Source organism: Saccopteryx leptura, chromosome 2 (assembly GCF_036850995.1).
Source record: "Saccopteryx leptura isolate mSacLep1 chromosome 2, mSacLep1_pri_phased_curated, whole genome shotgun sequence".
In the NCBI taxonomy this organism is placed as follows: domain Eukaryota; kingdom Metazoa; phylum Chordata; class Mammalia; order Chiroptera; family Emballonuridae; genus Saccopteryx; species Saccopteryx leptura.
This window is the reverse complement of record NC_089504.1, coordinates 254766047-254793179: the sequence shown is the minus strand read 5'-3', so window position 1 is coordinate 254793179 and position 27133 is coordinate 254766047. Positions and strand designations below refer to the sequence as shown.

General features: G+C 46.4%; 1 protein-coding gene across 5 annotated transcripts in view; it reads right to left on the bottom strand.

Moving 5' to 3' along the window:
• POU2F1 (POU class 2 homeobox 1) overlaps nt 1-27133 on the bottom strand; it is a 124341-nt gene that overhangs the window by 22585 nt on the left and 74623 nt on the right. For all 5 annotated transcript variants that reach the window (XM_066371404.1, XM_066371408.1, XM_066371406.1 and 2 more), the window contains 7 exons: nt 16278-16378; nt 13186-13239; nt 11399-11518; nt 8992-9180; nt 7402-7528; nt 6252-6346; nt 506-679 (listed from right to left, as the gene is read on the bottom strand). In XM_066371404.1, the coding sequence (XP_066227501.1) occupies nt 506-679; nt 6252-6346; nt 7402-7528; nt 8992-9180; nt 11399-11518; nt 13186-13239; nt 16278-16378 (860 nt within the window). The remainder of the gene's footprint in view (nt 1-505; nt 680-6251; nt 6347-7401; nt 7529-8991; nt 9181-11398; nt 11519-13185; nt 13240-16277; nt 16379-27133) is intronic.

The window sequence follows — 27133 nt, the reverse complement described above, 5'->3', positions numbered from 1 at the left end:
CTTCGACAGATTCTCATTTGAATAAATAAATTTCAGTTTGGGCTTAGTGTGTGTGTGTGTGTGAACCTGTGTGTGTACATATGAGCATGTGTGTCTCCACCACCCTCCTCCCCTCTCTCCCCCAAAATATTTTAAATGTATCTTTCAAACTTCCCACTTCAGCTCCTATGAGACCTTGCTGTTTGGACTCTGTTCACTTCAGATACACAGCACTGAGGTCTAAAACCAGATGGTCTTCAAATAACAAAACCTTAGTAGAGTCACGTCATCCCTACCGTAATCTTTTAAATTCTTACCACTTACTGGTACAATTATAATTTCAGAGGCCTGTGTTCTGATAGATATCTTGAAGGTTTTAACCTACCGTTAAATCATTCATTTATTACCGAATATATACAGTAGTCTAATCTGACGACACAGGAAGCAGTCACAAACTAAGGGGCACAAAAGCAAACATTGGGACCCAGCCGAGGAGGGAGACCTAAGTTCAGGGTGCTTGCCCTACCTGAGTGAATCCCAGTTTGATTCGTCTTTGTTTGAAGGTCTTGGCAAATTGCTCAAGTTCCTCAAGGTCACTGGGCTCCTCCAAGCTGGGAGTATCGATCCGCTTTGGCGCTGTCTGGCTCTGCGGAAGGGTCTGGATCGGGGTCGCGGCTATTGTGCGTGTTGGGGTTGCTGGCTGTTGGAGGAGCAGCGGCAGGAGAGGAGCAGACAGACAGAAAGGTGTTTAGGTTGCAACCAGAATGTGTGGCAAGAGAACAGCGCAGGGAAGAGCTGTCTTTGGGGAGGACTAGGGGGACCTGTACCGGGTGAAGCACAACGTAATGCTCGCTGAGAAAAGAGTGTGAAATTATGCATACTCTGATCACAGGTGCAGCTGAACTGGAAGTATATGTCAGTAACTTGACTACCGGAAAATGAAACCCAGTCTATTCAGGTTTTCAAACCACCTGACTACATGTATTTTATGCCTTTTAATAGATCAGCCTTCATTTTTAAGTATTTTTAAGGACCTATCTCATAAGCGTACCGCTTAAACTGTAAGTTTCAAAACTGCAGGGACTATATCTATCTTGCTAATTGCTATCCTATCTACAACTTCTGACACAATATTATAAAGATAAAATTATTAAAACTATTTTAAGGGGAAAAATAAAATCACCTACACTTCAAATAGCTTAATAGCTCCATTTTTGTGTATGTGATTATTCTTCCATATTTACTGTTTTTTCTGTTATCCTGTTTTTAATGTGTTGCACTAAGCTTGTATCATCTGTAAATGTTTCCCACAAAGAAGTACTTTTGAAATCTTCAACAAGAAGGCACGCACCCCACCAATCACAGAAATGTTTCTAGCACAGTTAAGACGCTGGAGGGGACTGGCTGTGAGGTGCAAGTGCAAAGCAGTCACGTGCTGCTTTTACTGTGGCCAGCTGGCCAGGCAGGACAGCGACACTCATCTGAAGTAGCCATCCCTCCAGGCTTCCTGCTTCCCTCAGCCACCATGTTTTGTTTTTTTACTTTTTTTTATTGACTATCTTGGGGTTACACTGGGCAATAAAATTTTATAGGTTTCAAGTGTACAGTTCTATAGCTCTACGTTTTTATTCTTCACCGTAATTAAGGAAGACATAAGTTTACGCTCCACAGTTCCCGCTCACCACTCCACTTTACCTTCCATCCTACGGTCTTTCAGTCTACGTAACCATCCTTTCCAAAGGCTGACCGAGGCAATGCTATCATCACTTAACAATTTCTTCACTGCCAGACACTTTCCATTTGTTTCCCTAACACAGGTATCAGCACACAACCACGCAGCACGTGTAGCTCTTTCTCCCACCCTGGAATCAGCACTTTGGGACCAGTTCACCAGGCTCTCGGTACCGGGCAGAGGGTGCACCAGATGGTGTCGTGGCTTCGGGCCCATAGCACCGCACTGGTTCCCCCACATGGGTTGTTAGCAGTTTTCTAACTGTTCTGCTAAATCAGGGAGCAAACGGCTCCCCACTGCTGCCTATGTTTTTGTTTCTCTTATTATGCAAAGTCACAATATCCTATCTGTGTGAAGTAGTCTCCGTACCCTTTGATGTGAATTAGTTTTACATCTGAACCCATCTATACATTAATCTATGTATTAATGCTATTCTCATTCTTACCCTCAGAGAGCTCATCAAATGTTAGAAATTCTGTGTCGTATTAACATAAATTTCCCTAGTCTGCTCCTTTTTTCTTTTATTTTTCAGCATACATAAGTTTTAAATTATCAAAAGAAAAAAAGGGAACTTTTTTCCCAAGATCTGTTGCCTCAAATCTATAAAAAACTGTCCCTTTTTTCTAACTTGGATAACGTTTCTTTTAATATTGTGCTAGCTTCTTCTATGAATTTAAAAATATTTATTGAACTCCATCTAAAGGTTATTTGAGGACATGAGGATATAATCTTTCTTTTCTGTAAAAGAAAATATGAAACATCCTTCTTACGCAGACACAGGGCCTGAGCAGACACCCTTCTGAGTCTCACTAGTGATGGGGGCTGAGCCTTCCTGTGAGCAGTTGCCCAGGTGGGAGGTCATGGGCCAGGATTATACACCGAGTCTGTGCCTGCGGGTGTCCTCCTGTAGTTTAAAACGGGTCACACACCTGTTGCTGGACCTCATTCGTGTAATACTGAACTCTCTCCAATTGAACTGACTGGCCCAGGATTGACACAGCAGGCTTCCGCAGGCCTGCAGGTGGGTCAGTGCCTGCCTCCTGCTCCAGTGACTTCAGCAGTGCTCCGCTCTGACCTGGTGGCACCGGTCACTTCACCTGGCCATTGTGCAGGAGCCCAGAGCAGCACCAACCACGTCAGACACCTACATGGCGGTATGCGTCCCGCAGTCAGCCATCCGACTGTCACTGAGCTCCAGACTTGAAGTAGCCCTGTTCTCAAATAACAAAGGACTGAAAACTGCTCAGTCACTTTTGTTGGGGGGTTGGAGGGGGACTGCAGACATGTTAACCCAGCTCCAGAGCCTGTGGCCGGGCGGGCCGAGCAGCAGATAGCAGAGTGGAGGCCGTGAGCAGGAGCAGGATGACATCCAGCCGCCATTGGTGCGGAGCACGTGGGCCAGGAAGGAGTCACTGGAGGGGCCTCTTCTAAAATTCCAGCCTTGTTTTCACATTGAGCATATTCACAATAAAGTGCACCATTTAAAACTGTGCAGTTTGAAGTGTTCGGACAACCACATAACTGTGACCACAACTGAGACTCAGGGTCTTTCCGGCACCCCGAAGCTCCCAGGCTCCTCTACCGTCTGTCCCCATCTGAGTCCTGGCAGCACTGACAGGACTTGTCCCTATCATTCTGTGCTCTCTAGAGTGTCACATAAAGTGAATCACAGAGCAGGCAGTCTTTTCTGTGGCTTCTGTCACTGACAGACGCCTCTGACATTCACACATGTGTTGGTGGCATCAGAGCTCACTTCTTGCCATGGCTGGGCAACCTTCCGTTGCACAGATATGCCAAATGGTATGCTCTCTATTCACCAGCAGAGGGGCATGTCAGTTGCTTCGTGTTTAGAGTGATTATGAATAAAACTGCAGCAACCATGCACACACACGGTTTGTGTGAACACAACTTGCATTTCCCGGAATAGAACTGCTGGTTAGAGGTACACGGATGTTGATTATGACTAAAACTGCAGTGACCATGCACACACACGGTTTGTGTGGACACAACTTGCATTTCTCGGAATAGAACTGCTGGTCAGAGATACACGGATGTTTAACTTGGTGAACGGCCAAGCTGTTTTCCGAGGCATTTGGACCGTATGCAGTCCCACAAGCTACGTGGAAGCTTGTTGCTTTACCTCTTGCCAACCTGGGCATTGCCAGTCTCTTTAACTCTGCCCTTTCTGGTGACCACGTGGTGATACTGGCACTTCCCTGGGGGCTGATGATTTGCGGCACCTTTACACGTTTGCTGGGTACTCACATGCCTTTTCTGGTGAATTATGTTCTAATATTTTGAACACCTTCCCTTTTTAAAACATCAGGTTGTCTTATTAGGTTGTATGAGTTCTTGATTTATTTTGGAAACCAGTCTTTTACCAGACATAAGTTTTAACAATATCTCCTTTCCTTTTTATTCTTTGAACAGAAGCTTCTACGTTTTGTGAAATTTATCCACTTTTTTCTTTGTTGGTTCATGTTTTTTGAGTCCCACTTAAGAAATCATTACTTTACCTGAGGGCGCAAAGATTTTCCCTAAGTTTTCTTCTAGAAGTTTATGTCTACAACCCATTTCAAATCACACTTTGTGTGCTGTGAGCAGCAGGGTGGAGGCTCCTGTCCGCACAGGGGGTGAGACCATCTCAGCACCGCTCGCGGAGGGGACTTCTCTTCCCCAAAGCCTCTAGCACCTCTGGGGACAGACAGCAGCCGCAGACTTGTGGGCGCTGCTCCACTTGTACCCACCTGTTGGTATTGCTGTCTTTGTCACTACGGTCTGTGATCATTCTTGAGATTGCGTCCTTCAACGTTCTTACTTTTCAAAACTGCCTGGCGGTTCTAGGTCCTCCATAATTGCGTATCAACAGACACAGAATGCACACTTCTAAAAGGAAAGCTGCTGGGTACCGAGTGGAACTGTGTGGGATCTATAAACCAGCTTGGAGTGGACTCAGTTTTAACAACCCCAGTCTTCTAATTCCTGAACTCATCAGGTCTCTCCATTAATTCAGGTTTCTGTAATTTCACTTGGGAATATTTTGTAGTTTTCAATGTCAAGTTCTTACAAATGTTTGTTAAATGTATCCCTAGGTACTATACATTTTTGTTTCTTAAATTCAGTTTCCAAATGATCACTGTGAATACACAGATTTTTTAATATATCAACTGTATCCTGCGTGCTTGCTAAAATTACCCATTAATTCTAGCAGCTTATTTGTAGCTTCCTCAGGACTTTCCACACAGGCAATCATGTAGTCTGCCGATCAAGACAGTTTTATTTATTCTTTCTAATCTGTGTTCTTCATTTCTTTTCCTTGTCTCATTTGCACTGCTAAGACCTTCAGTACAATGCGAGCAGCAGGTACTCAGTTGTTAGGATGCTGGGTTTTGAAAGATGCCTTTCACCAGGTTAAGAAAGTTATCTGCTATTCCTGGTTTGCAGGAGCTTTTATCATAAACAGATGCTGAGTTCTGTCATATCCAGCAATGAGCCAGTATGAAGTGGACACTTCCATGATGACAGAGTCAGAGCTGGAAGAGGCTCCAGGACAGCCAGTCCGGAGTGTCACGGAAAGCACAGATGCAGATCCAGAGGTGAGGCTGCACCCGCCGACACAGCCAGTCAAGGGGCAGAGCTGGCCCAGAGCCCCCACCGCCCGGACCACTGCCTTTCTGTAGCTGCACTCCGGCAGAAACGAGCTAAAGCACACCTGGACGTGGAGGGGGGCAGAGAGGTCAGAGCTCTCTGCAGCTCCCGAGACAGCGCTGAGGGTGGTGTGGGAGTCCACTGAGGCCTGGCCCCGGTTCACCCAGCAGTCTCTGCGGCAGGGGTGCGGGAGGGAGCTCACATAGCCGGACTCGGGATGCACTTGCCACCAGCGCTGTACTTCTTTGTCAGAATAGAAGAGGGCAGGAATCTTTGAAGATTTTCAAAGACTACAACAATTTGGTAGGGTTACTTTATAAAACTAAGCCCAGCTTTACATTTTTGGTCACTTCTTGAATACCAGGATTATTTTTTTATTTTTATTTTTATTTTTTGTATTTTTCTGAAGCTGGAAATGGGGAGAGACAGTCAAACAGACTCCCGCATGCGCCCGACCGGGATCCACCCGGCACGCCCACCAGGGGCAATGCTCTGCCCACCAGGGGGCGATGCTCTGCCCCTCCAGGGCGTTGCTCTGCCGTGACCAGAGCCACTCTAGTGCCTGGGGCAGAGGCCAAGGAGCCATCCCCAGCGCCCGGACCATCTTTGCTCCAATGGAGCCTTGGCTGCAGGAGGGGAAGAGAGACAGAGAGGAAGGGGGGGGGGGTGGAGAAGCAAATGGGCGCTTCTCCTATGTGCCCTGGCCAGGAATCGAACCCGGGTCCCCCGCACACCAGGCCGACGCTCTACTGCTGAGCCAACCGGCCAGGGCTACCAGGATTATTTTAATTAGGGTGTTACAGGGTGTGTGTGTGTGTGTAATTCGACAAGGTCCCACAGTCCCCTGGAATGAGAGGACAGGAGAAAGTAGCCCGCCCAGGAAAAAGCTGACCTGAGAGGCGAGCGTGATGCTTGGCTGCGGCTGGAGGAGGTTGGCTTGGCTTTGCTGAGGTAGTTGCGTTAAAAGGTTTTGCGCTTGCAGGAGACCTGTTAAAACACGACACGTTATGCCAGGAACAGCAAGGACTACTCTGAACACACGGTAGAAAGAGAATAGTACACTGAAGTGAAAATTTCCTGTTGATTTAATAGTCTTACTGGTCTTAAAACTCGTAATGTCTTTTTTGTAAAGTTGTTACTATGACATGACTTGGACAAGAAAAGAATCATCAGACTAAGACTGAGACTGATGTATATTCAGTGGAGCCCGAGTGACCCTCTGACTGGCCAGTTCCTTGCTTTGGGGCAGAATGGATGGGAGTGAAGACGTCATCTCAGTGGAAGAGCTCACCATTCCCACGAGCGCACCCTCCACCCAGAAGCCTTCACAAGAGGCCTGAGGATTGTCCAGTTCACCAAGGGAACCCACCCCTTTAAGTGCAACAGAAGACTGCAGTGAATGACCAGGAAAAAAGCCTCCAACACAGAAATAGGAGTCGCGGAGAAGGATAAACGGGCTGAAGTCCTGATACCCTGATACCCTCTGCACTGATTCCAGTGACCAGCATCACAAATGTCCCTGGACTTTATTGCTGATACAATATTCACTACTTCTAAAAGGCCGTGAGGATGTGTTTTGTAACTCCTCTCCTTCTCAAATTTCCAAAGAAACTTAATCAAATGTTTGCTAGATGCATATACATTCAACACTCAGCCGCAGGTCTTGAACATATTCTCACTAAAGAACCAAAACATGGAAACAATTTATCCAGTTTATGTTAAACAAGTCGGGGGATTTCATTTAGACTTCTGGCCAAACTCTTGGTTCCTTCTTGGTGATTCAAGAGACGAATGGCAGTGAGGGACAGACAACCTTCCACACTGTGGTGAGCATGACAACGTACTTTGCTTGACATGATTACTGAGTGTAAATGGAAATGAAAGGTTTGGTTTCATTTCCAACCTTTCATTTGGAAGTGAAGGAGTGGTTCAGGACAGCAAGGGGTGAAGGAGTGCAGGGACAGGTTCGGGACAGCACGGAGTGAAGGAGTGATGGGACTGGTCCGACACTCCCATCCCCCCGGACCCACTGCGTGGCTCACCCTGCTGGCCCTGGGGCGTCTGCGAGATGATGAACTGGGCTGGCTGCAGGTTGGTGGTTGGGTGCACCAGCACAAACTGCTGCAGGTTGAGGTTCTGCTGCTGGAGCTGCTGGAGCTGCTGCAGATCCTACACCATCAGATAAAAGTGTGAGTCGGAGGCTCCGAGATAAACACTCGCTTCCCCGAAGGGCGCCTGAGTGGGGCATCTGTCTCCTGCGGTGAGGGAACTCCCCCTCTCACTAGGACTACTTTTATTGACACATGTTGTCTTAACTTAGGTTGAGCTCAGCTGTCAACAGTTATTTAAAACTCCCACAGAATAAATCGTTATGTTCTGTGTTTTAACATGTAAGAGACCAATATGGGTTTTAAAAATCAAGTGAGAAAAAATGTTGTTTTTAAAAAGTTGACCGATTTTTCTAAGTAAAAATTAAGAGTGATACCTGTATTTGCATAAATTTAAAAATCTATACTAATTTATGAAATTTGGCATAAGCCTATTGAACTCAACTGAGAAATCACCATAAAAAATTTTAAGTTATCCATGTAAAAATCTGATCCATAACTTATCAACATCACCTTACAATGGCCTAGGATTTATAATTTTCAGTGTGCTCTCATTCATCTTACTGAAATAACATCAACATAGGGTCTCCCAGCTCAGACACTAACAACATTTACTTGGTGCTGATGGCAGCAGCTAAAACAAAAGCGCTGTCTTGGTACAGACTGTAGATGATGGTCACAGAGGCTGGTCTGACATCTCACTCCAGCCACGGGCCCTCTCTGGGGGTGAGCATCATGGTCCAGCACTTGACTAACAGCTCTTCCTAGATTTCACTGACGTGACTACTTCTTCTCCCCAATGGCTTTGAGATGAAAGATTCCATTTGCCTTTCTTCCTTGGTTGTGCTGTCTATGCCTCTTAAAGGAATTTTTATTATCTCTGGATACCTTGCTCTAAGATGTGAAAAATGAAACCAAAAACATCTCGAGTTCTGCACGAAGCCGATCCCTGCCTCAGATATGACTGGCCAAGTCTCACATGGATGCCATGCTCACTGCAGGGCACACAAGAGAACCTACGCGTATCCTAATTAGCTAATTAAAATATAGTAATCGCCTGTGTCAGAAATATGCCAGCTAATTATTCAAGAATTGTCATTTAATGTAAACAGTTATTCAAATAATCACTTATGTGTTTACAGCATCAACTCAAAAAGCAAACAAATATATTATTTCTGGTTCAGTAATAGGGCAGGCTTACCCTTTACCTCACTGATCTAGAGTTCCTCACGCCTATAAGGGCTCACACAAACACTCAAAAGTGAACTCACAATTAAAGAGGGCTGCCCTTCTTTTCCCCACTCCCGGCCCCCGCTCTGAGCCTGTCCCCTGTCCCCATTCCCCAGCCCGGCTCTGAGCTTGTCTCCTGTCCTCACTCTCCGGCCCAGCTCTGAGCCTGTCCCCTGTCCCCACTCCCTGGCTTGGCTCTGAGCCTGTCCCATGTCCCCACTCCCCGTCCTAAGCCTGTCCCCACCTCGTGCCCTTACCCTTGCCTGTGCCCAGCTGTGAGGGCTGCTCGCTCACCTGTGCGATCTGGATGGGCTGGGACAGGGGGATCTGCGTCATGGGTGTGGCAGCTGAGGCAGAGATGGTGGCCCCAGCGGCACCGTGCTGCTGGCTGGCAGAGTGCTGCTGCACGGCGGCGGCCAGCAGCTGGGCCTGGGCCTGGGCCTGCTGCAGGAGCAGCTGCTGCTGCGCTGGCGTCAGCGTGAGCTAGACAGAACCGGGATGGACGGTCAGAAGGGCTGAAGGAAAAGGCCCCAACGCAGCAACGCATGTGGCATTATTCCACAGCTACCAACTTCCCTCGGCTAGCACGCAGCTAGTGTGCTCACCGGTGATCAGGCTACCACCACTGACAGAACATTTAACTAAAAATGGTGGGCCTCACTTTGGACTTACACATTTAAGCCTGTCCAGGGCCCTAGGGTTTGGGCAAAAAAAAGTAATTAACTAGTAAGCAAGAAGGGAAAAAAGGAATCACTGCTGACAGGATATGAAAAGAAATTTATACTCAACAGAACAGCGAGTGATTAGTCAGATGAATGAGAACTGGGATGCTGGATCTGACCATGGACAGGGCTGATAAGGCCCAGCTGCTGCCCATTAGCATGAATACTGCCATGTTCCCCCATTTCCATTATGGCTGAAGATATGACTAAAGAATACAAGCTCCATTTGTTTCTTCTCTAAGTCTCCCTTCAGCCCCTCCCCACAGAGGCTTTTATGTTATGGAAAGCAGAGAGTCTCTGCAACTTTACATCCCCTTTCTGACACATTATCTCTGTGAAACAGGTGGTGACAGCCGCTCTCTCTATATGCAAATGATTCCTAATGCCCAGGTTTAACAGAAGGCCCAGCCACATAACCCTGGAATCCCAAGTGTCTCATACTATTGTAGACACTTGTCACCCAAAGCAAAACTCAACCAGGGACACAGGAAATGTACTCAGAGCAGATTCAAACTTGCTCTCACAATGCAACTTATTTCAAGCCCACTTAAAGTAGCAAGTGTGCTCTCCCTTCCTTTTGGTGGCATGTTCTGATGGCAGAAAGGACATTACCACATTCTGAGGAGCTAGTCCTGCGGTTGAGTGGCACTTTCTCTAAGGGTCTCGTACAACCTGTGCCTCAGAGACAGAATCAAAACTCAGTACCCGTCAATATGTGTGCACACAGATTTTATATACACACACACACACATGCATTCTCTAATGGGTTCTGTCCCCAAGCTTGCTGTCAGCTGCTGGGACACACCTTATGAATGTGACGGGCAGAAAATACTTTGTGGGTTGATACAATATGGATTCAATAATAAATAACTGGTTCCTCACCACTCCCCAACCCCCTCCCAAAAAAGATAATTTAATAGAGAAATTTTCAGAATTGGAAAAATATTTTCTTTTCTTTTTCTGAAGCTGGAAACGGGGAGACAGGCAGACAGACTCCCGCATGCGCCCGACCAGGATCCACCCGGCACGCCCACCAGGGGCGATGCTCTGCCCACCAGGGGGTGATGCTCTGCCCCTTCGGGGCATCGCTCTGTTGGGACCAGAGCCACTCTAGCACCTGGGGCAGAGGCCAAGGAGCCATGCCCAGCGCCCGGGCCATCTTTGCTCCAATGGAGCCTTGGCTGCAGGAGGGGAATAGAGAGGCAGAGAGGAAGGAGGGGGGAGGGGTGGAGAAGCAGATGGGCGCTTCTCCTGTGTGCCCTGGCCGGGAATCGAACCCGAGACTTCTGCACGCCAGGCCAACGCTCTACCACTGAGCCAACCAGCCAGGGCCAATGGAAAAATATTTTCAATCATGTCTTAGAGCAAAGACAGCTGAAAAGTTGAAAAATCAATATATTCACAGGCCAGTTTACTTCCCATAAAAGGAAATGGCCCACATCAAATGCTATGCGCCGAGCACTGTTCTATGTATGCTATTGCCCTCAGTCTTTGCATCCATCCTGTGGCACAGGGAACAGTGACACCCCCATCTGCCTGTATACTGAGGCACAGGGCAGGACAGGGAACTGCAGACCCAGAGTCTGAGGCGGAGGGGAGGCTCCACGCTAGAACATCATGCTCCTGTCAGCACCAGCCCACGCTTCAATCCCTGCTCTACAGCGACGTCATAACTCACACTGACCGCTACCACCTTATCAACGTGAGACTCTCAAGCCCGGGATAGTAACTCCACTGCCTGACAAGGCAACAGCTAAATGTAAGCTTTAGAAGGCCCTTAGTTTATCCAGAGCACCTGCAACTGTAACAAAAGATACCCTGAAAACTCAAAACCAGGTAAATCCCTTTACAGAGCTGCCTCCAGAGTAGAAAGGTCCTCAGCGAGAGTGCAGGGCAGCTTGTGCCCGCAGGGCCCTCGCCAGAGCAGCGGGGGCAGCGCTGACAGCGGCCCACCCTCTCTCTGCCAAGGGAAGACTTACCCCAGTTATCTGCCCACCGGCCAGCATGAGCTGTGTCTGCGGGATGGCCGCCTGCACGGACGGCTGCTGGGGGGGCTGGCCTGGCGGCTGCGGCTCCGTGGACTCTTCATTAGACTTAGACTGAAGGAGGGGGGGTCAAATCATTCATTAGAAGACAGGTACTTATAATTCCATATTTCAAGAATTATTTAAAATATGAACTTACGTAGCCATGGGTGTTTTGGTTTTACTCTTTCCTTTCTTATAAATCTTTGTACTTTCTTAATTTTACATATTAAGTTTTTAGATTTTTTTTTTTGTTCCAATGTCAGCAAAGCAGCAATTATAACTTTTAAGAACTGGTCCTCCCAGATCACGGACCACACCCAAATCCTCCACGCTGGGAAGGAGTATGGGAGAGAGTACTTCCACCCGTCTCTGTCGGTGCAAGACTTACTGCCACCCCAGAGAGGGACTGACCCAGAGCTCTCCTCTAATGGTCAGAGGGCCGTACCTGTGGTACTGCCCACCAGGCACACAGCCTCCCGGGCTCCAGGCTTTAGGAGGGAGAGGACCTGCTCCTGGAAGGGCACTGAGAGAAAATGTATGCTAATCAACACTGGTTATGCAAAGCATTAAAATTCTGCATTGATTTGCATATTTCCCACCACCTGTTTTGGGGACTGCAGCAAGGCTAATTAGCATAGAGGCTCTGATTAATTCTGCCCGTCAGTGAGAGATAATTACAGTGCAGTACTGTAAACACTCACACTGCAGCTACAGCCTGTTTGCCAACATCTCTCTAAGGGATGAAAGTTTACTATGGCAACCAGGGCAATTTTCCACCTCCCCTCCCCTAGAAAGGAAGGTCACATCATCTCCTTTTCTGCTCCCGCCCTGTTTCCACGTTACTGGGCCCATTTCCACTGGGATTCGTGGAACGCTCACCCCAAGGTCTGCAATCATCAGCACTGCACCCAGTCTTGCAGAAAAGTGCTCCCCCTGCTGACTGTTTAGTTACATAACACTCTAGTGAAGGAAGCAGCAGGTCAACTGACATGTTAAGAGTCATGCCTACGACTTGAACCCGGCACGATCTGCCACATGGTTCATAGAAGCAACATAGCCCAATTTAAGTTCTGTCTTAAAGTGTGAGTGTCTGGAGTTCATCAGTATCTATATGCGGGTTTCATTATAATCCTTAGAATTATAACATGTTGGAGAGGGAACCTGGCAGTCCTCCAAACCGCCCAAACGCAGGTGACAACACACGCGCTCCAGCTTATTCAGTGGTTCCAACCCCCCATCCGCAGACCGGTGCTGGTACGCCAGAAATTTCGTGCCCCACAAAAGAGTTAACCGCCCTGATATTGATCTGATGGCTGAGAGCCACCGGGTTAAAGGACTTTACAAAGGTCACGCAGCTAGCTAGTGCAGGCTGAGAACTCAAGCCTGAGACCTGTCTCTCAGCCCTGGGCCAGTTCCTCCCACAACGACAGTGAGTAAGAAGACACTAGGACACAGAGGGCACCTCAGGCATTATTGGTCTGTGAGGGATGTGTCGCAGCTGTGGAACCCAGAAACATTTGCCTGGAGACCGTGGAAGGAGACTTTTCTTGCTCACTTTGGTTATTCACAGCAGCCTAATGTAAAATTCACCTTCTTCCATGGCAATGATTTGAGAATCAGTAAGAAAAAAAGGTAATACTCCTAAGTACTCCTATTATAAAACTGTTGCATGCTCATTACATAAAATGGAAAAATATGGGGAAAATAGAAACTGCCCCCAGGCCCATGCCCCAGCTTACCTGTACATTTAAAGACTGAGCAGCAGCCTGTAAACTCGTTCCAGCGAGCTGGACCTGCAAGGAGCAGCAGGGGGTTAGGGACTGACACTGCTGACACTGTCATTAATGAGGACCTCAGGAGCCTCTACTGAGGGTACCACTGAGCTAGAACTGAGCAGACAAAGAGGTTCTCTTCTGGGGCTAAGCTGGGTGGACACGCTCGCAGGCCCACCATCGCCCATGAGAAAACATGCTCCCACTATACCACGGAGGATGTCCCCACACTGAGTTTGTGTCATCGGGATGCCGCACTTGTGTCTGGCACTCCTTGCATCGCATTCTGCTTGTATTCATAGATCCTTAGATTCTAAAAACTTAATCCACCTCCCACATTGTGTTAAAGATTGAATAAGAGCAAGTTACTCTATTTGGTTGGAATCCTCGCTCTGACTTCCATGTGGGAGGGGACAGAGAGTGCCCCCATACAGGGCATGGGGGTAAATCATTGGAGATGTATGCACATTTTTCAGTGACTATTTCCTGTTTGAAAAACAAACACACTAAAAAATGGTTTTCAGACCTCAGAAAGCAAAGCTCATGATATTTTTATCATGATAAACTATCAGAATTACCTGCCCATTCTAATTTAAAAATCTCCATGTATATGGCCAGAGTAAAAATCCTGCATGTATACACAGCTACATAATCAAGTGCTTCAGACATTAGTTGTCATAACTCAGAACTCCTGGCTGAAATGAAGACTCTGTCCTATAGACCACACAGGGAAGTGTGTCATAACATTTGATACTTGCATTTCGTTCATTCAGGAAGTTCCCACAACAGTTATGTTAAAATAAGGACCATCCTTGAGCACCATGATGGTAATAACTGATTCAGGCAAATGTCCTCGCCAGGTGCTCTAACTAATGGGTGCAATATGAGGAGCAGCGTGAGGCTCCCACGTTCTCAGTGGTCCCCCAGAGATTTTTTTTTTTTTTTTTTTCTGAAGCTGGAAACAGGGATAGACAGACAGACTCCTGCATGCGCCCGACCGGGATCCACCTGGCACGCCCACCAGGGGGCGACGCTCTGCCCCTCCAGGGCGTCGCTCTGTCGCTACCACAGCCACTCTAGCGCCTGGGGCAGAGGCCAAGGAGCCAACCCCAGCGCCCGGGCCATCTTTGCTCCAATGGAGCCTCGCTGCGGGAGGGGAAGAGAGAGACAGAGAGGAAGGAGAGGGGGAGGGGTGGAGAAGCAGATGGGCGCTTCTCCTGTGTGCCCTGGCCGGGAATCAAACCTGGGACCTCTGCACGCCAGGCCGACGCTCTACCACTGAGCCAACCGGCCAGGGCCCAGAGATACTTATTAATGACTAGGGGAAAACAGTCATTTGTTCTGGGGAGCTCGGAAGACAAGTGATCACAGCTGGAGCACCTGCGATGGCACGTGCCCTGTGTGACACACCGAGGAGAACACGGCACTGCTTATGTTTTGTTCCTATCAAGAGAAACCTGAGCTATCTGTGACCAAACTCGAACTGAGCAACACTTTACAAAATAACTGGTTTGTGCTCTTCAAATACGGCAGTGTCCTGAAAACAGAGAAAGACATGAGTCAGGATGGATGAGGGAAGCCTCAGCCGGAAGGCGGAGCTGGCACGACTGAGACGGCAGGGGTCCCTGAGAGCTGACTGAACACAGGTGGAGGAAAGTGGGTCAGGAATGAGTCCAGGGTTCAGACCAGGATGAGTGGAGAGTGGCCACGTGTAAACAGGAGGGCATAAGTCCGTTCTGGATATGTCGCAGAGCAGCGGGACCTCCTGAGGTTAAACACTGCTGTCGGTGTGGGGTTCAGTGTAGAGCTCAGAGCTGAAATGTTAATGGACTGCTACCTCCTGTACCCCCAAACAAACGCACAGACACACAGAACAGACTGCTGGTTACCGGGGGGAGGGGTCAACGATGCTGGAAGAGGGTAAGTAGGCTTCTGGGTGATCACCTGGCATACAGATGTTAAGTTACAATGGTGTACACCTGAAAATTATATTATACCAGTTTTACCCCAGTTAAAGGAAAAACCCTTAAAGTTCCATTAGTAGGTAAAAACCCTAAAGAAATAGAAGTAAAAACAAAAACAAGACATAAAAAATCGAGAGATTTATAAAGAACACACTTTAGATACAGCATAACCAGGGAGGACTACCCGACGAGGTAATGTGTTAAGACCAGAGCCAGAGCAGAGAGTTCCAGGTACAAAGACCTAAAGGAGACCAGCCTCGAACTCTTTCTGACCCACGATACAGTCCGTATCTGCATTCAGCTGTCCTGTCCATTCACTCACCTTCATTCCAGAAAAACTCCTCGGCCTACCTGTGTCGCTCATGATATGGACACTTCTGTAGAGCAGGGACCAGCTGTTTTACAGAAGGCCCCTTGACTTGGGTGTGTTTGATTCTGTCCTCGTGACTGTTTCTGTCAGGAATACGACAGAAGGCACGTGGCATCAGCGTGTCTGTGACCGCCATGGTCAATCTCATCAACTGACAGGTGTCTTAGATCTGCCCCCTGCACAGGCAGCTTCTGTCTTCCTTGGGATTAGTGGGTGATATGTGAGAGGACACTTTAAGGCTTGTCAATATTCTGTTCCTCAATAAACGTTTTATCCAGAAACAACATAACTAAAGTAAAACCACATAGAAACAGCAAGCAAAGGTTCTGACCACCTTGCCCAAGTTAAAAGGGTTTGAAACTGACTTAGAGGAGGAAGAGGAGCCCCAAGGTCAGAGCCCGACAAGGCAGGTCCCAGGCAGTGGCGGCCATGCCATTTCGGGTGACGCTGTAATTTACTATCTTCAGAGAACCGCAGACGCACATGCACAGGAACAGTAACCCAGTTGTTAGATACATTCCACTCGAAACAAAAGGTTTATGTGTCAATAGCTATACAGTCAACTAAACTGTGGGACTGCAGACCAGCCATTCAGAATGACATGATTCAAGGTGGTCAGCACCAGGCTTCATTGACTTAAGAGTGCTACCCCTGAGGGCGCGGCCCAGGCCCAGCCCCACGCCTCCACCCTTCACTGTCACTCGTGCTTGCGCATATCATCCTACCTGGTGGAGATGTCCGAAGAAAGCCTGGGCCTGGGCTGTTGAGATTGCCCCTCCAACGGGCACAGGCGGCTTCTGAAAGTCCAGGCCGTTCGTCTGCGTGCCTAGGAAGCAAGCAAAAGAACGTAACTATGAAAACACAAACTGAGCAGATCAAGCACCAGACTTCAGTTACCGACGTGTATCGGGCATCTGTCTTGTGCAAGTCCCTCCAAGGAGAAAAGCTGCAAAGGAAAGAGGCAATGCAATGGAAGGACTTCTCCTCTGGAGGCATGACTGGAGGACAAGTTCACGAGTATAGAGAAAGCTTAAGAAACAAATTACAATGTAAGTAATAAACTGCGATCTAAGATAGCACTGGAGAATTCAGAAGTGGAGGTGGTAACTGGAAAACAGGCCAGACAAGCACAAGACGTACAGTGCTCTAAGAGAGAGACTGCTGCCTTTCACTGCAGTACAGAGGGGCAGAGACGGGGCCTCCATGGAGGCAGCGGGGTCCCCCGTCTCGCCCTTCTCGGTACAGGGTTCAGACAGAAGAAATTCACTGATGACTCTGACATGAGCAGACATACTTACTCTTAATTTAAATGCCCTCACAGTGACACCCCGATGGCAAAGGCAGCCATTTACCAGGTAATCAGAATAATTTTGCTAATTCCTTCAATCCCAGAGTACAGACTGATTCCTGTAACTAATCAGCAAGGATGCTGCAATAATTAAAATTTTGTCGATGTCATGCCCGTGTTTTTATGCTGTGATCTGATGTTACAACAGGACTAACTCATGGAAAGACATACCACACTATTACCCAGAAATATCTTCTAAAGCAGTGGTCCCCAACCTTTTTTGCACCACGGACCAGTTTAATGTCAGAAAATATTTTCACAGACTGACCTTTAGGGTGGGACGAATAAAAGTATCACGTGACTGAGACAAGTGTCAAGAGTGAGTCTTAGACGGATGTAACAGAGGGAATCTGGTCCTTTTTAAAAAATAAAACATCGTTCAGATTTAAATATAAATAAAACGAAAATAATGTAAATTATTTATTCTTTCTCTGCAGACCGGTACCAAATGGCCCACGGACTGGTAGCGGTCTGTGGCCCGGGGGTTGGGGACCACTGTTCTAAAGTATATAATAGATTGTTTTCAAATGACCATATCCAGCCATTAATTAGAAATAATCAGAATACTTTACACTGAATTTAATAGACTATGGAACTTGCGAGAATGACCGAGACCCAGGAGTGGGGTACACCCCTCCATTTCCCACCATAGGACCCCTGCACCTCACACAGGCACACAGCACAGCAGCTGGGGGTGCAAGCTAGAACCTCAGTCGTATTTCTAAAAGGTGGAACTTCTGCCACTATATATCTTAATTTCTAGCAAATGCAACACTTTTCCTTGAGATAATTATGATATAAAAGAAGTATATATGTATATATTTCACCTCCTTAAAAATCTCACAATGATTATTCTTGTATGGTTTTTGGGTAAAGTTTCCCGTAAATAGGAAACTACAGCACTACTTACACATATGCAGTAAATGGATTAAAAAGGGTACCTGCCTGTGTCATATAGTAATGAACTGGTGTGAAATAAAATCTATCGTGATTGGTGTCACTGCCAGAAGCCACACTACCGAGGTGTCACTATCTTAAAGTTACACACTTTGTCACCCACGGCTGTCTCTATCTCCATGCAGGAAATCATTACGTGGGTAAAGATTTTAAGATTGTGCAGCATTAACCTGACCAGGCGGTGGTGCAGTGGATTAGAGCGTCGGGCTGGGATGCGGAGGACCCAGGTTTGAGACCCTGAGGTCGCCAGCTTGAGCGCGGGCTCATCTGGTTTGAGCAAAGCTCACCAGCTTGGACCCAAGGTCACTGGCTCGAGCAAGGGGTTATTCGGTCTGCTGGAGGCCCGTGGTCAAGGCACATATGAGAAAGCAATCAATGAACAACTAAGGTGTCGCAAAAAAACCCTAATAATTGATGCTTCTCATCTCTCTCCATTCCTGTCTGTCTGTTCCTATCTATCCCTCTCTCTGACTCTCTCTCTGTGTCCCTGTAAAAAAAAATAAATAAATAAAAATTAAAATTAAAAAAAAGCTTTTAAAAAAAAAAGATTGTGAAGCATTAGAGAAACATGCTCAAGACATATTAAACAAATCAAGAAGGCTTCAGGAAGGTAAGACTCTGGAAAGCAGAGATAAGCATGAGAGATAAGCACGTCACCAACCGAGGACGCCTTCCAAGATCAAGTGGTCCGTTCTCGTGGAGACCATGAAAACGCTACACACTAGTTCCACATTCAAGTTCCCAGAAAAATGATACCAAGCCCCTGATAAATCACAAAGCCCTAAGGACACCAGACTGACTGACCTCTGGCGTCCTGGTATAGACCAACTATAGTGGCCACCAGGGAGCACTACTTAGGGCCCCGGATCTGCCTCTGGAGGGCATGGCATGAAGGCGTAGTACCCACAGCTAGTCAGGCAGAAGGCACACGCTTAGCCAACAACATAGGCAGACAGAGAGTAAGATGCAGAGGCAGATCTTGTACAAGGTGACAAGGCCCCACCAGGAGGACAGGGTGGGACAGAGCAGACATGACACGGAAATCCTTCTTGTAAAACAGAAAGCCCCACAGTGGGCTGAAAGGAGGGGGAGGCACATACACACACACCCTTATCAAACCTGACTATGCAGATAAGCTAGGAGACGGGGATGTGGGAGCCCACACCAAACGTGTGCCTGGACAAATGGGACCATCTAAATAAAAATCCAGGAAACTGACAGGTTAGGGGAGAAGGTGAATTGTGCAAGAAGGAAGGTTAACATTGATCTAGACAGTTCAGAAACCTTGACAAAACATGATGGAAAAAATGATCCAGTGGGCACTTACAAATGACAGAGGCCAGAGCTAAAGCTTCTACAAGGTTGTCAGTAGGTGAGCATCATACAAGCTCCTCATCTTATTGAAGAAATGGAGATGAAAGACTCTTAAGTAGATTGCTCAAGACATCATAGCTAGTTTGTGAAAGAGCCAAGACATGTTATGGGTTCCCTGATTCTGTGTCACTCACAGAGAAGTGACAGCTAAAACCAGGAGAGTACAAATGTCTGTAGATTAAGAATGGCTATGGAGAAAAGAAGGCTGAAGACAAGCAGGCACCATTAGGAGATGTCAAGTCACAGAGAGCCAGGGAGGAGAAGGCCCCTCAGACCAGTGTGTCTCAGGAGCCATGAAGGGAAGCTGCAGGAGGGGTTAATACAGCCGGTGAACAGAAGAGAGAAAGATGTGTTGAGCAAAGAAGTAATCCCAAGAGACAAGCAGAAAGGTGATAATAAACTGAAGGCCAAAAAGTAGGGAAATAGCAATTAGTAAAAACATATATGGGGTAGGCAAAAGTAGGCTTACAGTTGTAATACAAATAAATACAATGATAAGTAATAACAAGAATTATCTCTGTTTCATGTACTCACAACCGTAAACCTACTTTTGCTCATCCTATAATAGAAACATCAACTTGGTTCTTTCAAAAGAATCATATAACCTACAAAATTCGGTTAGGCTGTAACAAGAAAGTAAGATGGAACAAGTGATTCAAGGCTAACAAAAAGGTATCACTCACTAATGCCACGGATACAACGAGAGGACATGCTAGGAGCTAACAAAACTCATGGCAAGAGCATGAATCTTAGAGGTGCATAACTCTAGAAGGCAGAATGCATCAAGACTGATTCAAGAAAAGAAAACCTGAAGAGGACATAGCATTTGCAGAAATTAAATTAATAGGTAAAAATACCCCCCCCCCAAGTGAAAAGCCTAGGCAATGTTCTTCTGTTTGCTCCAAAAAATCTTAAGGAAAAGTAATTCCAATCTTATACAACCTTTCCAGAATTGGGAGAGGAGGGAACACTCCCTAATTCATTTTATGAGGCCAGTAAAACCTTGATACCAAAATCTGACAAAAGCCAGTATAAAAAAGAAAAAAAGAAAAAAACCACACACAAGCCAGTTTTTACTCATAAATATGTCTAAATAATAATAACAAAAATAATCTAGCAAGATAAATATTATGACTAAGATGAACTTATTCCAGGAATGCAAAGTTGGTTTGGAGTTTTAAAAAAATCAATTGATATGATTTACCACATTAATTAAATGGGGAAAAATCATTTCATCATCTCAGATAAAATTCAATAACCACTTACGATTATACTTCTAGACACAGGAAGGGAAAGCAACTCCTCAGCGGGATAAGACATGACAAGCACGTCCTTTAGGACTGAGGACAGGAGAAGGGCGCCAGCGACTGACTGCAGGCTCAGCCAGCAGGACAAGGCAGGGAAATGCAGGACTTGGAAAAAAGAAACCAAACTTTCTTCTCAGATAACTTGATTATATGTGTATACAGAGTATCCTAAGGAATCTGATAATCTTTTATTAGAATGAGATGGTTTAAAAGGTTACAGCATACAGAATTTATATATTTAAAATCTAGCAAACTGTAGCAAGTCCTGTCAGCAAAAAAATATAAAATTTTATTTAAAAATAATAAAGAAGACATAAATAAATGTTCATTTATTGGAAGACTCAACATTGTAAAGATGTCAGTTCTCCCCAAACTGATCCATGGTTTCAAAAATAATTTCAGGTCAAACAAGTTATTTCACCTCAACAACTTACTTTCTTTCTCCTTTCCTCTTCCTCAGGTTAGAAGGTGTATCACTGACGGGCTGATTTAAAACGTAAATAGAAGGGCAAAGGGCCAACATGCTCTCTAAAAAGAACTAAGTAGAGAGACGTGCACTCTCCAGACAGGAGGTTGTCACAGAGCAGCAACAATCAGGGCAGCGTGGTGCCAGTGCAGGGCAAACAGACCAGACTAGAGCCAGGCATGATCCACATACATCTCAGGACACGTGACACATGACAAGTAGGTCCTGCAGATCAGTGAGGAAACAGCGGCGTTTTCCATAAATGGATAACCAGACATCCATTTGGGGGGAAAATGAAATTAGATCAATTCATACCATACTAGGAAAAAACAAAAAAACAAAATATGAGGAAGACAAAAGGCGAGAAATAGAAACTTACAGGAATATCAAATTTTAGCCATCTTTTCAGGATCTAGCTATATTTAATAGAAACCACAGTACGTTCAAAAGGGGGAAATCTCTTGCTAAAGTGCAGTGGCCTCTGACTCTTTTGTTAAAAGCATGGAATAGATTTGTTACTGGGGTCTCACACCAGCAAACAGGTAAACCCAAGTGGAGAAGCTGGCTGCAGAGCCCTGGGCCTTCCGGAACCCTGGAAGATGTCCGTCAGTACTGCTTCTACAGAGGACCAGATGACGTAGCCTGAATGGAGGCTTGTGCTCTGAACACACACGAGGGCAAGGTGCTTCTGAGGCTCCCTTGCTTTCCATGACATTTAGCACCGCCCACTAATTAAACTAGACACTTACAGTGTGTGTGATCCCCGTAAGAATCCGTGGCACAGGAGTAACATAAATAACAGCTAAAAAATGTTCAAGGAAAACTTAGCTTCTGTTCAGCGAGCGTGTGTGTGTGTGTGTGTGCACACACATGTGGTGGGTTCAAGTGAGCCATCACGAAACAGAAGTCTGGGACAGTGGAGATCCAGAAGAGAACTCCTGAAAAGTTCCATGCTCCTACAAAGCAGGAAGTACACTCCAAATGGATGCTGTGAGCCCATCAGGACGGGTGAGCACTGCCATCTTCTCACAACCCCATTGCTGCTCTACCACATCCCTTGTGTTCTCAGTGATGCTCTCAGGGGCATGCTTTCACGCTGTGGCTACCCTGGAGATGACCATGCCATCAGGGACGCATGACAGGAGTCCCATGAACGGTTAGTGTTTGTTGAGTTGAGTCTATACGGATGCAAGGTACTATTAAAACAGATTTTTATTAACTTTATTCTCAACTGCAGAGAAATGAATGTTGTGTGTCCTACCTACCAGCTATCATGACCAAGTCTTTTTCAAATAATTTAACCTTTACAACATATAGTTAATAAACATATTAATTTATGTCACATAAAGGGAATGCTTTGAGGACCAAGAAGAGCTGAAAGTCCTTACTCTAAAATTCTAACATCATGTAAATGTTTTTGTGGGGGAAAATACTTTTTTGCCAAACATTTACTCTGCTCGGCCTTCTCCTGCCCTTCACATCTCTATCCACAGCAATTTCCTTCCCTACCCCTCACCTAAGGGCCACCAGAACCCCTGTCAGATCCCCAGGTCCTGTGTTCTGACCTCTGCAGGCCCTGACTACCCTCATAGGAGGGCTTCCCTCTGTGCTCTGGGGCTGCCCTTTCCTGTCTACTTCAGCGCTGTCCAAAGGAAATTTCTGCGATGATGTTACATTGTATGCATGTGCTAACCATATGGAAGCCACTAACCAACCATAGGTGCTGCTGAGCACCAGCAGTGTGGCTAGTGGGCTGACATGCGGCCTCTACTGGACAGCGCGGGCACTGCAGGCTCCTGCGACCCGGCAACAGAGGGAAGAGCTCTGTCCTTGGTCCTTACCCCACCCCTCCCCACACTCTTGTCTTTAGGGAAGACTCCCACCACTTCTGAACGCCCCAATTTCCTTCCTCAGGAACACATCTCTGCCTTCAATTGGTCACGTCTTTACCTGCAAATACCACAGAGCGCCCAAACGCAGCACTTCCAGAACCAAATGTATCACTGCATGTCCAGTTTCCTCCTCTTTCAGGCCGTCCCAACATCCAGCCTGGGCCAGAGACGAACACGGGGTTCGTGTCGCATCAATCCCTCTCCTCCTCTCTTTGCTCCCCTCAGTCACCGCCCCCCCCCACGCTCATGACATCTGCTCCTGGCTCCCCCTGCCACACTCTGAGCCAGGACGCGGCACAGTAAGCCCAACACACAGGTTCGGTGAGCCCAGTATTCTCACGTCAAGCAAGAGGTAAAGTACAACATGGCTGGAAAAGTCTCATACTTGTTTTAAAAAATCACAAAAAAGGTGACATGACCAGAAACTAAGCTGCCCTCTAAAGAAGAAAAGGGAAAATTATAGACAATCTCATACTTTGTATGAAGTGGCCTTTAAGAAACAAATCCTCTTCTTAGTGTCTCAAATTTCTATTGATAACAAATAAAAATGAAATGGACACCACCTTAAAAATTCTAAATTTGCCCTGGCCGGTTGGCTCAGTGGTAGAGCGTCGGCCTAGCGTGCGGAGGACCCGGGTTCAATTCCTGGCCAAGGCACACAGGAGAGGCGCCCATTTGCTTCTCCACCCCTCCGCCGCACTTTCCTCTCTGTCTCTCTCTTCCCCTCCCGCAGCCAAGGCTCCATTGGAGCAAAGATGGCCCGGGCGCTGGGGATGGCTCTGTGGCCTCTGCCCCAGGCGCTAGAGTGGCTCTGGTCGCAATATGGCGACGCCCAGGATGGGCAGAGCATCGCCCCCTGATGGGCAGAGCGTCGCCCCATGGTGGGCGGGCCGGGTGGATCCCGGTCGGGCGCATGCGGGAGTCTGTCTGACTGTCTCTCCCCGTTTCCAGCTTCAGAAAAGTGAAAAAAAAAAAAAAAAAAAAAAAAAATTCTAAATTTGTGGTTGGGTTATCTCTTGTCAACTGAAAGGATCAATTGCTCCCTCATTCATTTAATAAAAGTATAATCTTAATTCAAATGTTACTTAGTATTTTCATAGGTTTAATAATTGCAGCTCCCCAACCAGAACATCTTTTAAAAATCCTGCATGCACCAACGAGCAGGGTCAGGTATGTTCCCTACTGTGTGGTGTTCAGACCCTTAGAGGCCACCGTCCATAACGGACACCTACCAGCGCCCCAGGAACAGAGTAACATATCATCGTCCCCGTGCCCCTGGGGCCTTCTGCAGGAGCACCCGGCCTGTGTCCATGCCCCTGGACCCACCACAATGGAATTTCACTCTGAGGAACTCCAAGAGCACTTGGTATTTGTATTTCATCCCTCAGGCTTGTGAGAGCAGAAAAGAATACAACTCACACAGTAAAATGTGCAATAAACTTAAAATAGTAATCATAATAGAAGCAACAGAGCATTAGAAAGGGTCCTTAGATAAATATAAGTTCAAAGAGAGAACAGCCCTTCTGCGTCTGAAACCATGATTGTTCCACTGCTTTGCTGAAACTTTCTGTAAGGTCTGCTCCTCAGTGAATTTCTGAGGCTTCTCCTGGAAACAATGGCATTCCATCTGGAAATGTTTTCCACAACTAGTGCTGAGTCAAGACATCAGGATGCTTCAGTTCCTTGGAAGAACAGCAGGACTGCTCCCTGGTCTTTCGGGACCCTTCCTATCACCTTAAAAAATATGACATGTGACCACGGTGCTGATAAACCCCACACAACACATCACTGGTTGCTAGAACTCCTCATAATAGTGCTGTTAGAATGTATGTCATATGTATATATTAGGTTGCGGCGTTAATAAATTTATTTGTCCTTTTCAGTTGTCAGAAAGATACTGATATTATCCTAGGGGGAAAAATCATCTCAATGAAAAATCAAGTGAACAAGGATGGGATAGGAGAGTCTCACTCTATCCTAATTCAGGTGAAAAGATTTAATTTACTACAAGCTCATGAACCAACAGGTGAATCAGTTGCTTTCAAATAAGTTTTAATATTTTAAAACAATTAAATATTACCAGAAAAAATAATGTTTTATATTTAAACTTTTTTCTCTGTGTGACAGAGACAGAGACAGAGAGAGGGAAAGATAGGGACAGACAGACAAGAAGGGAGAGAAATGAGAAGCATCAGTTCTTTATTGTAGCACCTTAGTTGTTCATTGACCACTTTCTTGACAGGGGTGTGGGGCTACAGCAGAGCGAGTGATCCCTTGCTCAAGCCAGTGACCTTGGGCTTCAAGCCAGTGACCATGGGGCCATGTCCATGATCCCAAGCTTAAGCCAGAGACCTCGGGGTTTCGAACCTGGGTTCTCTGCATCCCAGGTCGACGCTCTATCCACTGCGCCACCACCTGGTCAGGCTGTATTTAAACTTTTAAATTTAATGTCATTTTAACCTTCAACAACAACAATAACAATAAGCCAATGGTAATGGTGCCGGCTACACTGAAGTCTGAGGAGCTGGGATCGGCTCTTCCTGAGGGAGGCCCTGCAAATGCGGCCAGATCTAGAAGCCACATGACCTGGTAGAAAGCTCTAAAGGAGCAGGAGGGCACTGGGTGTATTCCTTCCTGCCACCTTAGCTTTACCATTCCCTCATGCTGAACACATGCTATCTCCCACCATCCTGACAAATCCTACCAGCCTCCAAGGGCCATGTTAGCCCCCCATCTCCAAAGCCACCCCTCAAGCCCCAGCTGCAAACAGCTTCCCCCTACACTGAACTCTCATGGACTCATGCATACTTAGAAATTTTTTGGTACATTTTTATATATGTGCTCCCCATAAGATAAAGTTCTTGAGAACAAATTTAACATTTTATTCCACTTCAGTGTTTCTACTGAGCATAGGACAGCACCTTAAACACCGGAGACACAGCATAGCTCAAAGGGTAAGAGAAGGCTCTGCCCCCTTCATAGATCTGTGCGACTTCCCTTATGTGACTAATCATCTAAGCCTCAGTTTTCTGATCTACAAAAACAAAAGAACAGTGCTTCACATGGTTGTTATAAGGATTAAATGATAATCTACCCAATACATTTACACATCTAGTAAATAGTTAATAAGAAACAGCCACTATTATGTGTAATAATATAGATTATTCCTTTATAAATGGAGAAGACTTAAAATAGGACAATAGCTCCCAGAAGAGCTTTCATTTGAAAGAGAAGGAAAATCATGTTAGTCTGTGCCACTCCTAAGGACAGATTCAAAAGACTACAGATAACAGCACTCTCCAACAGAAGAGGCTGTATCCGAGGCTACTGTTCCCTCTCGGCCAACAAGCCCAGGCACAGGGTAGGTGACCATTTGTCAGGAGTTCTGATGAAAGAAATCTGACCTTTGATTAAAAGTGAACAAGGCTGTAAAATTTGTCTAGTATTTCTTTACATGAAAAAAACAACTTTGGGGGCCTAGCCCATTGGCTCAGTGGTAGAGTGTCAGCCCAGCATGTGGAAGTCTAGGGTTCGAGTCCCAGTCAGGGAACACAGGAGAAATGACTATCTGCTTCTCTACCCTTCCCCCCCTCCTCTTCTCTCTATCTCTGGCAGCTAAGGCTTGAACAGTTCAAGGAGCAAAGGTGGCCCCAGGCACTGGGGATGGCTCCAGGGCTTCACCTCAGGTGCTAAAGTAGCTTGGTTGCTGAGCAACAACAAAGCATCGTGCCATAGAAGGTTTGCTGGGTGGATCCCAGTCTGGGGCACATGCAGGAGTCTGTCTCTACCTCCTCATCTCCCACTTAATTAAAACAAAAACAAAACTTTGGTTTTTCCTACTCACAATTAAAACACTTGACACACTCTTTACTTTTCCAGCCATCATCCAGAAGACAGCTGAACAGGTTTAATTTAGGACAAAGTGCTATGACAGGCAGAACAATGACCACTCCAAGATGTCCACATCCTAATTCCTGGAGGCTCTGAATAGTTACTTTACATGGCAAATGGACTCTGCAGATCTGATTACGTTACGGGTCTCGAGATGGGGAGATTATTATAAATTATCTGGATGGATTCAATTGATCACAAAGATCCTCATATGAGAAAGAGCTAGGCAGGAAAGTCAGAGAACATGTGATAATGGAAGCAGGGGTCAGAGAGAGAGACACACAGACATAGAGACTTTAAGATGCTACACTTCTGTCTTTGAAGATAAAGAATGGAGGCAGCTTAC